The sequence below is a fragment of the Trachypithecus francoisi genome, unplaced genomic scaffold (assembly GCF_009764315.1).
Source record: "Trachypithecus francoisi isolate TF-2019V2 unplaced genomic scaffold, Tfra_2.0 Lachesis_group14, whole genome shotgun sequence".
Classification (NCBI taxonomy): domain Eukaryota; kingdom Metazoa; phylum Chordata; class Mammalia; order Primates; family Cercopithecidae; genus Trachypithecus; species Trachypithecus francoisi.
The window spans coordinates 4715192-4731698 of record NW_022681459.1 but is presented as its reverse complement, the minus strand read 5'-3'; the positions used below and the strand labels follow the sequence as shown (position 1 = coordinate 4731698).

General features: G+C 35.2%; 1 protein-coding gene across 1 annotated transcript in view; it reads left to right on the top strand.

The window, feature by feature from the left end:
• Nucleotides 1–16507, top strand: part of TMPRSS15 (transmembrane serine protease 15) — a 146485-nt gene that overhangs the window by 92518 nt on the left and 37460 nt on the right. The window contains exons 17-18 of the mRNA XM_033232200.1: nt 927–1037; nt 3081–3213. Of these exons, the coding sequence (XP_033088091.1) occupies nt 927–1037; nt 3081–3213 (244 nt within the window). The remainder of the gene's footprint in view (nt 1–926; nt 1038–3080; nt 3214–16507) is intronic.

The window sequence follows — 16507 nt, the reverse complement described above, 5'->3', positions numbered from 1 at the left end:
CGGAGTTCCTACTCTCCTTCCAGCACATAGCTGTACCTCGTAAGCCATAATCAGAAAGTGCTAGTAGAGGGAAGCAAACCTCTCTCTCCCAGTGATATGAGGGCTCTCCCAAAACAAAACTTTCAAAGACCAAACAATTTCAGGAAACAGCAGCAGCTACTTCTAAATAAGGAATGTTTCCAATAGGCCTCTTTTTGCACAACAAACTCTGGAAACAATGACCAATGGCCTCCAGATCTACCCAATTTCTTCTTTGCCCAGCCTTTTCATTTTCCTTTTGTGCCTCCATGTGCCAAGCACATGCCCATGCCTCCAACACTGCTTTAATTGTTTGGAGCTCTATCCTCAACTTCTTTTCACATTACAGATACCGCAAAGTTTCCGTTTCCTTGTGACTACTCTTTCCTGCCTGACTAACTTTTAATTGAGCCCTCTGTTTCCAACCCAATCCAACTTTGATCCCACCAACAGACAACTTCCACATTTCTTTCTTACAAAGGTTTGGAAGTATCATTTGGATGGTAAGGTCAGGGGACCTCTCTGTGCTTGAGTAACAGTTCAGTGGTTGTTGCTTGTATGTTCGTTTGGGGTGGAGGAGTTTGTTTATTGAAGAGATACTAACAAAATTATGAGAAAGAGGTGAGTTGACCTCTCAGCCACCTCTTAGAAATTCCCTGAGTGTTGCTGCGAAAGAGATATCTGAGGTTTCATCCACACTCTTCTAAAGCGACATACACATCAGCTTGGGAACTATTTCTGAGGCATTCTGAACAACCAAGTAGATGGTGTTTCTCAGTATCAAAGCTGGCTCCACCTTGTGCTGTGGCAAAGGACTCATGTTTAAAGGGGAGCAAATGGGATTTGTACTCCAGAATCATCCATTTGTGTTTTCTTTATCCTATACAATAAACATTCTTTCCCCATAGAGCCATGCAAGGAAGACAATTTTCAATGTAAAAATGGAGAATGTGTTCCACTGGCAAATCTCTGTGACGGTGATCTGCACTGTGAGGATGGCTCCGATGAAGCAGACTGTGGTATGCCTTCTTTTTAGGAAAATACTGTTATGACTTTATCCTCTGCATTTGGATTCTATGGTGTAAAAGAAAGATTATAAGTGTGTTTATTAGGACCTGTTTTGATGCTTTGGAATGAGAACATCTCATCTCTGAGATGATGTTAGCACCTCGTCCCCATCTGGTTAGGAGAAAAGTTAAAACGCAGGCCTCAGTTTATTGTTTGTTTCAATTGGGCCACACTTATTAACTGTAATTCTAGAGCAACAAATATTCATATAGGAAGCCTAGAATACCACAGAGACAGTATTCCAAACCAAGCAGGCTAGCACCACACATATTGGCTACTGTGTTCTGTTTACTGCCCACATTTAGAGGCACCTGTATGCTTACTTATACCTCACTTTCTCCCCCTGCCCTGCTGAGCTTTCAGTCCAGCTCCCCTTCCAGACCTCAATAACATTGTGAGTGATGGATACTTTTATTATGTCTTTTTATTTCTAAGCAAATTTTTAACACTTACATACTATGCATCATGCACTGTAAATAAGTTAAAAAAAATCTACAATAAGAATTAGCTATAATTGGCCAGGTGTGGCGGCTCACGCCTATAATCCCAGCACTTTGGGAAACTGAGGCAGACAGATCACCTGAGGTCAGGAGTTCATGACCAACATGGTGAAACCCTGCCTCTGCTAAAAATGCTCAATTAGCCAGGCATGTTGGAGGGTGCAATCCCAGCTACTCAGGAGGCTGAGGCAGGAGAATCGCTTGAACCTGGGAGGCAGAGGTTGCAGTGAGCCGAGATCGTGCTATTGCACTCCAGCCTGGGCAACAAGAGCAAAACTCCTTCTTAAAAAAGAAAAAAAAAATCAGCTATAGTTTACCCATGAGGAAACTGCGGCTTGGAAATGATAAGTGGCTGCCAAAGTTCACACACCTAGTAAGGGCCATAGCTGTTTTTGAACCTAAGTTTGTATAGTTCTATAGTCACTGCTCTTAACTGTTGTCATAATAGGAAAAAAGGGTGAACAATGTAGCATTATTTTATACAATTACAACATAGTGTTTGTAGGTAAGACTATAATTACTGATGTTTTCCTCCCTTGATGAACTCACTTAACTTGGTCCAGTCCGTACCTGGCCACTAATGGCCTTAAAATTCTGTTCAAAATGGTTGTAAAATGATGAATGAGGTGATAGAAATCAAATGATATAAAAGCAAGTACACAGAAAAGAGTTTTTTTTGGTGGGGAGGGAATTCCTAAAGTAATCTCTAAACTTGAGTTTCTGTCTTTCAGAAGCTAAGTTTATATATACTCTTAGGTATACTCTTCACAAATAACTTTATTTTCTGTTTATTTGCTGTATAGATTTGTAATAAATTTGCATATCTCTGCATTTTCCATTTGTATAGTTATATAAAAGAGCAAAATTGTCTGCTAAATTTATATTTTTCAAATTAGACCTTCCATCATGCTCTTAAGAAAAACTACAATCAATCTCTAAACTTGAGATGTTAAGAACACTGCACATTTAGTTTAGAGGCCGTAATCTACTCTTATCAGTTTAGGTCAAAATGACCACATGTGTAATCTAATCTCTTTAATGCATCTTTTTTTGTTAATTTTTCTAAAAAATTAGCTGTAAATTTGAAAAATTACTTCTACATATATATATTGGTTACAATGTGATATTATTATATATGTCATATATATAGGATATATGGAGAATGTATATATAGAGAATGTGTATATATGTATATATAAAATGTGTGTATATATGTGTATATATAGAGGAGGAATGATTGAATTATGCTAATCAACCTATCTATCATCTTAAATACTTATCATTTTTCATAATGAGAAAATTTGAAATTTTGCAATTTTGCAAAATTTTGAAATATACAGTACATTATTATTAACTATAGTCACAGTGCTGTGTAAGAGATCTCACAAACTTATTCCTCCTGTCTAACTGAAGCTCTGTACTCTGAACAATGTCTTCCCATTCTCCCCACCCTTCAGTCTCTGGTAACTACCATTATACTCTCTGTGTCTTTAGTGCGTCTTTTCAACGGCACAACAAACAACAATGGTTTAGTGCAGTTCAGAATCCAGAGCTTATGGCATACAGCTTGTGCTGAGAACTGGACCACCCAGATTTCAAATGATGTTTGTCAACTGCTGGGACTAGGGTAAGTAATTCTACTGAGTTCCCTTTTAAAAGATTATCAAACGTTTTTATTATGATCAAATTAGGTTTAGCAAGAGCTTTAAAATTCATAAAATTATGAATTTAGAAAATACACATTAGCAAAAGGGAGATAATTAACCCTATTTTCAAATAATAACCACTGTTGGTAACCTTTGTATAATGTATAAATATAAGTACAAGTAAACATTATATAAAATATAATATGCTCTGTTATACAAAATACTTATATGCGAGCATTTCTCATGATTTTATAATTTTTAGATGACTTTTTAAAAAATGAACTATTTCATTTTATGCTATATCATAATATACATAAATAATCACAAGGGTACTACAGAGAATATGATTTTGCTATATCTTTGCAACACATTTAAAATAGCTTTTTTGGAAAATTCATAGAGGTACTATTGTAGTGGGAGGGATTTTGCAAAATTTGTAAAATATTTTAAAAATTAAAAATTTTGCATAACCTCTTCCACTACAATAGTATTTCTATAAATTTTATATGATAGAAAGATAAAGAAGGAGATTCTCAGGAAGGATGATGCAAGTAAAAATTCCAATTAATAACTCATCAAAAATGTATTATACCTCCCAGTCTAATGCCATAATAGCTTGCATCAAATATGTAATTTCGCCATATTTGATTTTTACCTTCCCATGAAGTCTTAAAAGTAATTAGGTAGAAAATGAAAGTTATGAGTAGCAATAACATACTTATTTTGCATTTTACAACCTGTCAACTCTAAGCCACCATTCTGATCCTTAAACATACATGATTTTGAAGATTTAATGATTACTAACCATGTTGGCTCACATGTGGTTATCTTTATAACTTATAACACTATATCATTTAAAGTTTGTTTGTCATGTTAGACTATAAGATCTATAAAGGGGAGAACCATGTCTATTTTATACATTATTGTAATGATAAAATCTAGACTAATCCTTGTCTTTAAAAATCAGTGCCAAATACTTAAGCAATAAATTATATTATACACTCTATTTACTTGTAAATATAGATATACCTATATATAAAAACATATGCCAATAGTTTTCTATTTATAAAACATATGCTTTTCTCTTACGTTGATTCCAAATGTTGGCTATTGTGAATAGTGCTGCAATAAACATGGGAGGGCAGATATCCTCTTTGATATACTGATGTCCTTTCTTTTGAATATATGCCCAGCAGTGGAGATGCTGGATAATATGGTAGTTCTATTTTTAGTTTTTTAAGAAACCTCCATAATGTTCTGAATAGTGGCTCTACTAATTTATATTTTCCCCCAACATTCTATGGGGGTTCTTCTTCCTCCACATCTTCACCAGCATCCCTTACTGCCTCTCTTTTGATAGAAGCTATTTTAACAGGGGTGAGAGGTATCTCACTGTGGTTTTGATTTGCATTTCTCTAGTAATTCGTGATGTTGAGCATTTTTTCATATTCTGTTGTCTATTTGTATGTCTTTTTTTAAGAAATGTCTATTCAGATAATTTGCCCATTTTTAAAGTCAGAATATATGTTTTTCTTTCTTGTCGATTTGTTTGAGCTCTTTATATATTCTAGTTATTAAGTGCCTGTCAAATGGATAGTTTGCTGATATTTTCTCCCATTCTGTGGACTGCCTCTTCACTTCGTTGGTTATTCCCTTTGCTGTGGAGAAGCTTTTTCGCGTGATGTGATCCCCTTTGTCCATTTTGGCTTTGGTTGCCTTTGCTTTTATGGGCTTACTCAAGCACTCTTTGTCCAGACCAATGTCCTGGAGTATTTCCCCACTGTCTTATTCTAGTGGTTTCAACATTTTAGGTCTTAGATTTAACTCTTTAATCCAATTTGATATGATTTTTCTATATGGTGAGAGATAAGGGTCTAGTTTCATACTTCATACAGTTCTCCAGTTTTCCCAGCATCACTTACTGAAGAGATTATTCTTTCACCCCAGTGAATGTTCTCGGTGCCTTTGTAAAAAAAAAAAAAAAATCAGTGGGCTATAAACATAGTTTTATTTCAGGATTCTCTATACTGTTCTCTATTCTGTTCCATTGGTCTGTTTTCCATTTTTATGCCAGTTATCTTGGTTACGGTAATTTTGTAGAATATTTTGAAATCTGGTAGTGTGAAGCCTCCAGTTTTGTTCTTTTTGCTCAGGATTGCTTTGGCTATTTGGTGTGTTTTGTGGTGCCATATAAATTTTAGGATTTTTAAAATACTTCTATGAAGAATGTCTTTGGTGTTTTGATAGGGATTGCATTAAATCTGATAGAGATTGGGTAGCATTGTTATCTTAACAATATTAATTCTTCCAGTCCATGAGTATAGGATGTTTTTTCATTTGTTTGTGTCATTTTCAATTTCTTTCTTTAGTGTTTTACAGTCTTCCTTGAAGAGGTCTTTCACCTCCTTGGTTAAATTTATTTCTAGGTGTTTAATTTTTCTATGGTTGTTGTAAATGGGATTACTTTCTTGATTTTTTTGTCAGCTAGTTGGTTGTTGATGTATAGAAACTGTAATTATTTTGTTTTGTTCATTTCGTATCCTGAAACTTTACTAAATTCAATGATCAATTCCTTTTTTTGGTGGAGCATTTAGGTTTTTCTATAGAAAAGATCGTGTCATCTATAAACAGAGACAATTTGACTTCCTTCTTTCCAATTTGGATGCCCTTTATTTCTCTCTTTATTCTAATTGCTTTGTCTAGGACTTTCAGCATTATGTTGAATAAGAGTGGTGACAGTAGGTATCTTGTCTTGTTCTAGCTCTTAGAAGAAAAGATTTCAACTTTTTCCTGCTAAATATAATGATAACTATGGCTTTGTCATATATAATCTTTATTGTGTTGTGGTATATTCCTTCTATACCTAACTTAGCTTCTAACAGTTGGACTGAGAGCTTCCAGTTCTGTTATATTCCCAAATGCTTTGCATTTACAATGGAAACTTCCCAGCTCCAAGCCTCATCCAGGTGATGTCAGCCTCATCAGGAACGCAATTCCTATCAAGAGCAAAGAGAGGAAATGAATTTCATTATTCATTATATAAATAATCAATTTAGTTGAACTAATTTACACTCCCACCAACAGTGTAAAAGCGTTCCTATTACTCCACATCCTGTCCAGCATCTGTTGTTTCCTGACTTTTTAATGATCACCATTTTAACTGGCGTGAGATGGTGTCTCATTGTGGTTTTGATTTGTATTTCTCTAGTGACCAGTGAAGATGAGCTTTTTTTCGTATATTTGTTGGCTGCATAAATGTCTTCTTCTGAAAAGTGTCTGTTCACATCCTTCACCCACTTTTTGATGGGGTTGTTTTTTTCTTGTAAATTTGTTTGAGTTCTTTGTAGATACTGGTTATTAGCCCTTTGTCAGATGGATAGATTGCAAAAATTTTCTCCCATTCTGTAGGTTGCCTGTTCACTCTAATGATAGTTTCTTTCACTGTGCAGAAGATCTTTAGTTTAATTACATCCCATTTATCAATTTTGGCTTTTGTTGCCATTGCTTTTGGTGTTTTAGTCATGAAGTCTTTGCCCATGCCTATGTCCTAAATGGTATTGCCTAGGTTTTCTCCTAGGGTTTTTATGGTTTTAGGTCTTATGTTTAACTCCTTAATCCATCTTGAGTTAATTTTTGTATAAGATGTAAGGAAGGGGTCCAGTCTCAGTTTTCTGCATATGGCTAGCCAGTTTTCCCAACATTGTGGAAGACAGTGTGGCGATTCCCCAAAGATCTAGACCAGAAATACCATTTGACCCAGCAATTCCATTACTGGGTATATACCCAAAGGATTATAAATCTTTCTACTATAAAGACACATGCACACGTATGTTTATTGCAGCACTGTTCACAATAGCAAAGACTTGGAACCAACCCAGATGCTCATCAATGATAGACTGGATAAAGAAAATGTAGCACATATACACCATGGAATACTATGCAGCAATAAAAAAGGATAAGTTCATGTCCTTTACAGACACATGGATGAAGCTGGAAACCATCATTCTCAGCAAACTAATACAGGAACAGAAAACCAAACACTGCATATTCTCACTCATAAGTGAGAGTTGAACAATGAGAACACATGCACTCAGGGAGGGGAACATCACACACCAGGGCCTGTCTGTGGGTGGGGGGCTAGGGGAGGGATAGCATTAGGAGAAATATTTAATGTAGATGATGTGTTGTTGGGTGTAGCAAACTACCATGGCACATGTATACCTGTGTAACAAATCTGTACCTTCTGCACATGTGTCCCAGAACTTAAAAAAAAAAAAAAAAACTCAGTGTCTAGTTTTCTAGATCTTTGTTCATATATGTACTTTTAAACTTTTTATAAAATGGGGTCAAACCACATTCTTTTGTAATTTTTCTATTCCTACTTTTATTGAGCATATTTTCTATAAATAATATATATTAAAAATCTATTTGGTTTATGCATATTAGTCAGTCTTCCTGTACTTTAAATGTGTGTGTGTGTGTGTGTGTGTGTGTGTGTGTAATTCTTTTTATTCTACTTGTAAATTTTAACAAAAACTCTTTCAACATGGGGAGCTTTCAGAAATAAAGTCTTGGAAGAAAGCAAGTTGTAGGAGAAACAAATGTTTTTTTGATAAAGAGTCAATAAAACCCAGAAACTGTCAATCTTTTATTTTCATTTCAAGTAAAGAACTGGGTAAGTGACATTCATTCCAAGTTCCTACTTTAAACACTAATTTTAGTTCAATAGTGAATTCAAAGAGGTGAGGTCCTAAGAAGCTGTTAGCTTCAATTGCTCGGGAGTTGCTATCTAGACTCAGGAATTTAGTTTCTAAAGATTAAGCTCAGGAGATTGGGTACTTGACCTTGATTCCACATTCCATGCACCCGAGTGTCCTGGATGACTGAACTTTCCCTGCCCAGGAGATTTGTGTCTCAATTCATCACCTTTCAAAGATAACCATGTGATTATAAAAAAAGGAGTTCTTTCCATTGTGGTTTGTGAATTTTAACTACATTGTTTCCTGGAGGATGTATTGGGTTCACACAAGTTATTCGCAAAGATCAAAATGATCAACGCTTTGCTTTACATAAGTTTTTTCAACGAATTTGAATGAAACACGTTAGTTGGGTGACAGCAAAGTGTCAATTCCTATATTTACATTCCTTCCAACGCACTGGAAGGAAACATATATCTTTATTACATTTCAACAGTATCTAATGTAAATATATTATTCTTATTCCTGGATCAGAAATCTAAGCACTGGTGATGATACTGTGTCTGTTCCATGAATAAATAAGACATGGTTTTCTGTGCTTATGTGGTGATGATAGACACATAAACAGATAATTACAATATAATGTGATACATGCAATGTGCTGTAGCAGAACTTAAGTCAATAAAGGCATGCCAAGGAAGGTTTTCTAGAAAATGGCCTGAGCTGAGTGGATAACACACAGCTCTGTTCTATTTACTTACATGGTTTTCCCCAGCCAGATTTTACTCTGTAGTTCACTGATCCCATTTCCCATGAATCATAGTCCTTCTAACCAGATACAGAGACAAATAACCAGATTTTCAGTGTAGGTAACACAAATAGTACATCCCATTGCCTTAGATACAATATTTTTGATGAAGGTCAGGTGCTTGCTTTCTTCAGAAATGAATCAAGTAATCTCTGCAAAGACTTTAATCTTTGAGCCTGTGCTTATTAACTAGTTTCCGTAGTGCTCTAGTAATTGAAAGAAAGTTCTATCCTTAATGAGAATTTGTCTAGACTGGTGCATGGTAACTGAAAGAAAACTTAGTGAATTTAAAATGATGTGTGTTTGCTGCGGTAGAAAGTAACTTGGTAGTCAATTTATTAAAAAGCCCCTGTAGTCTCTCAAGATTATTTATGCAGATAGGGTACAAAATGCAATTCGCCTCTGATTCTAGTAAATCATATGAGGCCTATTTCATTAGTCTTTCCTTTCTTTATATTAAACATTTTCATTTCCTACCATTTATTACATGCATAAGTAAAAAGTACCTTGAATAACATTTTCAGGTCTTTGATCAAAGTATGAAAGAAAACGTTTTATACTGATGCAACAATAAAGGTTAAAAAAACTTAGGGTAGTGCTTTTTTTAATGATATATCCTAGCAAATAGCATTTCCCTGTTACAACCCAATATATAAATGATATAGCTGATATACCCTGCTAAGTCATTAAAATCTGGAAAAAAATAATCATTTCTGTAAAACTTTACAGAATTTAGGAAATACTAATATCTCAAAAGTGGAGTTAGTTATTTGTGTTCTAATATGGTGGCCTATAAGGAATTGGTGTTAATTTTCAAATCCCATCTTAGTCCTGTCCAAGATCCTTCTAAATATAAGGAACATCAAGTTGAGCCTTACATTCTCAAATGCTAATAAATGGAATTACCCCAAGGTTCTTCCTTTGCAGCTGTGTTTTGAAAATACTGGGGGGAGAGATTAAAATGTTTTCCGATAATTTTTAAAATGTTTTCCGATAAGCCTTTCAAAAACGTAGAGCATAATCATTTCGATTCTTATGTAACCACCACAATGAATTTGTTTATACAACTTAGCACTGAGTTCCGGAACACTGGAAATAGAACCCGTGTTCCATCCTAGTTTAAGAAGGCGGTAGACACGTAGTGCTTCTGCCCTTGTTCAGGTATTTTCTGCCAATGGGATATTTTCTGCCAATGTCCCCAAATTTTTAAGTATGTGGGGAAAACCTTGACTTACTACAACTCAGGATGCAAAACAACAACACAGATATGGGAACAGTAAAAAAAAAGAAAAAAAAGAAAAAAGTAACCTTTGGCTTTAGATGATTTTTATTTAATTTGCTAGCTTTGCACAGAAATAATTAAATAATATTTTACATTTTTAAAATTTTTTTATTTGCAACTTCAGCACAGAAGGTACTTTTATTCTTAGCTATGTTACTGCGGTAGGGTGAGTGAGAAAAGCTTTGGGCAAGATGGTGGAAAAAATCTTATTTTAATTTGGCTTAATTGACTTAACTACAAAGTCCATCATTTACTTGAAGTACAAATTATAACTCTGATGTTTTCTCCATTTTAAAATTAGAAATGCATTAATTAAAAATAATTAAAGAGCAAATCATTAATAGCAAACTACCATAATTTGATACTTTTTAAACATTAATACTTAGTGGGGTTAATATCTAGCAGGGTGGGGGAAAGCACAGTGATAAGATAATTATGTCTGCTCTGGGCGAGGGAGTGACAACAGGTGTACCACTGACTTGTAATACAACAGCTACATCAGCTCTTAAAGGTACAGCCTGGTTATACATAAGGATCACCTAGTCTCAGCCTCAGACCCATAGATTCAGAATGGTCTAGGTCAGTGGATCTCACTGTGTGGTTTCAGGACCAAATTCCATCCCAGCATGGAACCACCTGGGATAAATTTATAGAAATTCAAATCCTGGAATCCTGCCTCGGGCCTACTGAACCCAAAAAGTCTATAGTAAGGCCCGGCAATCTGTGATTTAATAAGCCCACAGGTGGTTCAGATGCACTCCAGAGTTGAGAACCACCACCTAGGGTGTGTGCTCTGAACCTCTGTTTAGTGTCATAGGTACTTTTGTCAGTCTGGGGAACTTAGTTTGGAGAATCTTCTTTGTCTGTCGCTCCTACTTTGGCTTATACTTTTTAATATGTATTTTGTCACTTAAGTGAGACTTTGTTGCCAGGAAATTAATAAGAATATAATTACACACACAAGAGTATTTTTAAGTATATAAAATAAAACACACAGAACTACAAAGGAACTTTATTACATTAAAAATAATTATCAAAAATTTTTAAATCCATGGAAATATATTTCTTTATTAACATATTTAATAAGATACACTGGTGGTTCTAATGACTACTGTAATATCAAAGGTGAACATAAATGATAGTTTATATGTATCTAGCAACTGCAATATGATATGAATATGTCTGTAGTTTGTTTTGGTGACCATATTTTAGATGTTGCTAATAATTTTGTGGTTACTCACCTACATTTGTATCAGAAGAAGAGATTAAAGGTAGGAAAAATAAAGATATAATTATTTATTTTCCAACTACAAACCTCCTACCTGTTATCATGAACTACCAGGGATTCCAAAGAGGTGAAGGACCCTGGCTAAAGAGACACCCAGAGGTCTAGAGGTCTTAGTTCTTTAAAAGCCCGAGGTCATTCTGACAGAGTAGTCAAGACAAGCATGATCCTTCATATACTCATTTCAGTAGAAAACAACATAGAAGTTATGCAAAGCATCCCCAAGCTTTGACAGTTTGATTTCACCTGGTAATGAAAACAAAACAAAGATACACACACACACACACGCACACACATCAAACAACTTTTTTCTATGGTACCAAGTTTAAATACCCTATTGAGAATTATCTGACCTAATCCAGGACATTTCTTAGCTTGTCCTAGCGTACTTTGACTTTGTTAGAACCACCCCGTACCCCCACGAACCCTGGCATAGATGAAATCAAGTGGAGAATTGTTTAAAGCCTGCATCAGAAATATGAGAAGGATATCATCAACAGAGTTAAAAATATCCATAGCAAGGTTTTCACCACCCACAGACTGGTATTATTTCTTACTTGGAAAAACATTATTTCTCCTTTCTCCTACTAAGTATTTGAAAACATTTTATTGGGAATCAAGAGACTTTTATGAAATGTCTTTGCACTGCCACCATTCAGGGAGAATCCACCATTCAGGGAGAATCTTCTTTGTCTTTCACTCCTATTTTGGCTTACAGTTTTTAATATGTATTTTGTCACCAAAGAGAGACTTTGTTGTCAGGAAATGACTAAGAATATAATTACACACACAAAAGAGGGAGAACATCTCTTTTATGTTTTGGCACAATTACAAATCATCTGCCAAAAATTATCTATAATGTATAGGTATTTATTTTGTTATATAAAAACAAGAGAGTATGTTTTCCCCCAAGGCAATGTCCTTTATCATTTCCTTAGATCTTGTTATTTGGAAAAGAGGAGGTTTCTACATTTTAAAACAAACATAGGTAAGGAGGGAAAACCTTAGCCCTATGAAGTTTGTAACAAAACTGTCCTTATTCATTCTAGTTTTCTTCAAAAAAGTGTTTCCAACTGCTCAACTTGTAATTAACGCTGTATATTCTATGAGATGAAGAACAATTTTTGAATAAAATTGATAAAATCCAATGAAATAATATTCCCTTTTTCTTCCCTCCCTTTAATTTTTCCTTCCTCTTTCTCCTTTCCTCATTTTCTTTCTTCTTTCCTCATGTGCTTCTATTCTTTTTTCCTCCATGATTTTCTTCCATTATCCTTTTTCCAAAAAGGAACTGAAGTCTATATAACAAAGTACATATGCCGTAAGGTTAATAGAATACTACAGGAAAATAAGATCCAAAGAAATAAAGAGGTAAATCTACAAAACATGGAAGGTCAATGTAATTACTAACACTTATGTCTGAGATTCCTGGAGACCCACGCAAAAAGGAAAACATTAAAAACCATGTAATTTTCCTGATGAAATAACATAAATGCTAACAGTTCCACAGGGATGACAAGTTTTGCCCAACACTAAATTCTAAAGGAAATTTCACTCATATGTCCTTAGAAAGTGATAATGCACTGAGAAAATTTAATAAGAAATGTAGATGTGTGTGTCACATGCCTTCTACTCCAAACAAACAAACAAACAAAAGAAGAAACTCCAACAGCAACAGCAGCTAAGGAAATAATGTTAAAGTGGTTGGCATTGCCCAAGGTTTCCAAGATGTTGCCCATGTGAAGAGAGCCTGCCTCTTTGACAATTTCCTACAAGTATCATTTCTCTCAGACATATTTTTGGTAGGAAGCCGGTACCAGCAGTTTCCTTCCTTTGTAACACCATTACATCTGCAAGATAACAGAGAATAGCTACCAGACTAACCTATCAATTTACCTCTTACTCTTAATACAGTAGCTTGCACAAAAGTAGAAATTGATTAGGTTAAGATAATTGTTTTTATTGACATTTCTTTACTTCTGAGTAAATGCCACCAACTCTTAAGGGTGAAAGTCAGAAAATCTAAAATCAATTAAACTTACCTGTTTGCTAAGAGCTATCACAGGGCTAGGTGTGTGCTAGGTGTATTGCTATAAATGCAATACATGGTTAAATAATTACAGTTGAAATGTGTCCAGTTCAGAAATGGCATTTACCTACCTGCCCGCATACCTTTACTCTCCTAGTGGGATGATTTGCCATTGAATCTCTTCTATCCACCAAGCCCCTGCCTTCTGTCCTGCTCAATCAATCCCCTTCTTTCCCTCCAATCTGAAAAGAAACGACCATCCTTCTCCAAAAGCCTTTTCAGGGTAATCCCACCTGGCTCTATTCATTACTTAAACCTTTTGGGGTGTGAAATGAGCTACAGTGCCTAGCTGCAGTATTTGCAGCAAGCGTTATTCTTTTTCGCTTTAGTGTGTCCAAAGGCCTTAAAACATCCCCGCCTAAGCTCCTGCTCCAGGGAAGAATTCTTATCACAGAAAATTCAGCCTGAGAAGTGAGACGAAAGAGAAGAAACCTAGGCAGGGCCTAAGAAGAGAGCAGAAGATTTAATACCCTGCAAGTATCCTTGAGATATCCTTTTTCCTCCCTAGAATTCATCTATGAGTATATTTTTATACTTCACCTATGACCTCCAAAATAATAATGATTGCATCTATATGCTTCTTTTCTCACATGGAATAAAGTTTTCCTAAAGTAAGGAGAGCTCTTTGAGGTGATATAACCCATAAAAATGGTAATAAAAGCTTAGAAATAGGTTTCCGGGAGACATTAGTGTGTCAATAAGGTAATGCTATATGGTATTTCTATGTGATACTAAACTTCTGATTTCAAATAGCTATGTGACTGTGTAATGAAGCTATCTAAATCTGCAAATCTGGAACATTTTTAAGATTTAGAAAATGTACGGTCTAGTTTTAATCTTCACAGACTGCCTCTCTAAAAGTCAACAACTAATTTCCTTGCAGGAAAAGAAAACTGAGGCAGTAAGAGCATCAGGTGCATGCTTAAGTTACAGGACTTAATATAATGCATTCCCTCTGAATTCAATTTTTTTGTAGTTCTGAGATTTTTGTCTTTCAAAAGTAAATGGTGACTTCACATAGGGTAATCTTTTATTCTGTCAAGAAGAATTTTAATGTATATTTATTGCCTTGTGATTTCTTAAAATAAGGAATAGTTTGTTGTAAACTTCTGCTGCTTTTTAATCTGTTTACTGTGCATACAAAGAAATAAATTGTGTTTAGTCAGAAAAAGAATGAATTTGACTTGGCAGGATTTGAAATGCAAGTAGTGCATCACAATCCCAAATTTAACATGCGGAACTGACATCTGGAAAAGTATTTGTATGAACTAATGGCCCTATACCCTACTCCTATGTTGCTGGTAACAATATTTAGTACAAAAATGTAATTATGGGATAATTTTGTAACTATTTTTGAAGGAGTATTTTGTTCAGCTACTCTAAATAACCCAAGACGACACATTTATATTCGTTTTCTCATGTTAAATTTGAGATTAAAAATGTTGAAAAGATCATCTCAGAATATAAGGTTACACATTTTTGATCCATGTGTATATTTATCTCTAGTTTTATCTGCTGGATAGTGGAAGAGCCATCATGGAGCAGCATTTGAGAATCTCAGAGTGGAACAACTGGCATTTATCGAATACCCATTATTCTTAAAAATTTGTTTCTAATTATCTTTCCTTGTAGAATAGGCATATGTTAAAAAAAAAACAAAACAAAACAAAACAAAAAACACGTTAATCCTATCTGAGTGCATGCCAGAAGCAGATGTCTAATAAATAGTCTTGCTTAAAAAATATTTATAAATATTTTTTTTTTTTTTTTATACTTTAAGTTCTAGGGTACATGTGCATAACGTTTATATCATGTATAACTCCCCAATGCAATCCCTCCCTCCTCCCCCCTCCCCATGATAGGCCCCAGTGTGTGATGTTCCCCTTCCCGAGTCCAAGTGATCTCATTGTTCAGTTCCCACCTATGAGTGAGAACATGCGGTGTTTGGTTTTCTCTTCTTGTGATAGTTTGCTAAGAATGATGGTTTCCAGCTGCATCCATGTCCCTACAAAGGACGCAAACTCATCCTTTTTGATGGCTGCATAGTATTCCATGGTGTATATGTGCCACATTTTCTTAATCCAGTCTGTCACAGATGGACATTTGGGTTGATTCCAAGTCTTTGCTATTGTGAATAGTGCCGCAATAAACATACGTGTGCATGTGTCTTTGTAGTAGAGTAATTTATAATCCTTTGGGTATATACCCAGTAGTGGGATGGCTGGGTCATATGGTACATCTAGTTCTAGATCCTTGAGGAATCGCCATACTGTTTTCCATAATGGTTGAACTAGTTTACAATCCCACCAACAGTGTAAAAGTGTTCCTATTTCTCCACATCCTCTCCAACATCTATTGTTTCCTGACTTCTTAATGATTGCCATTCTAACTGGTGTGAGATGGTATCTCATTGTGGTTTTGATTTGCATTTCTCTGATGGCGAGTGATGACGAGCATTTTTTCATGTGTCTGTTGGCTGTATGGATGTCTTCTTTTGAGAAATGTCTGTTCATATCCTTTCCCCACTTTTTGATGGGGTTGTTTGTTTTTTTCTTGTATATTTGTTTGAGTTCTTTGTAGATTCTGGATATTAGCCCTTTGTCAGATGAGTAGGTTGCAAAAATTTTCTCCCATTCTGTAGGTTGCCTGTTCACTCTGATGGTAGTTTCTTTTGCTGTGCAAAAGCTCTTTAGTTTAATGAGATCCCATTTGTCAATTTTGGCTTTTGCTGCCATTGCTTTTGGTGTTTTAGACATGAAGTCCTTGCCCATGCCTATGTCCTGAATGGTACTACCTAGATTTTCTTCTAGGGTTTTTATGGTATTAGGTCTAACATTTAAGTCTCTAATCCATCTTGAATTAATTTTCGTATAAGGGGTAAGGAAAGGATCCAGTTTCAGCTTTCTACTTGTGGCTAGCCAATTTTCCCAGCACCATTTATTAAATAGGGAATCCTTTCCCCATTTCTTGTTTTTGTCATGTTTGTCAAAGATCAGATGGCTGTAGATGTGTGGTATTATTTCTGAGGACTCTGTTCTGTTCCACTGGTCTATTTCTCTGTTGTGGTACCAGTACCATGCTGTTTTGGTTACTGTAGCCTTGTAGTATAGTTTG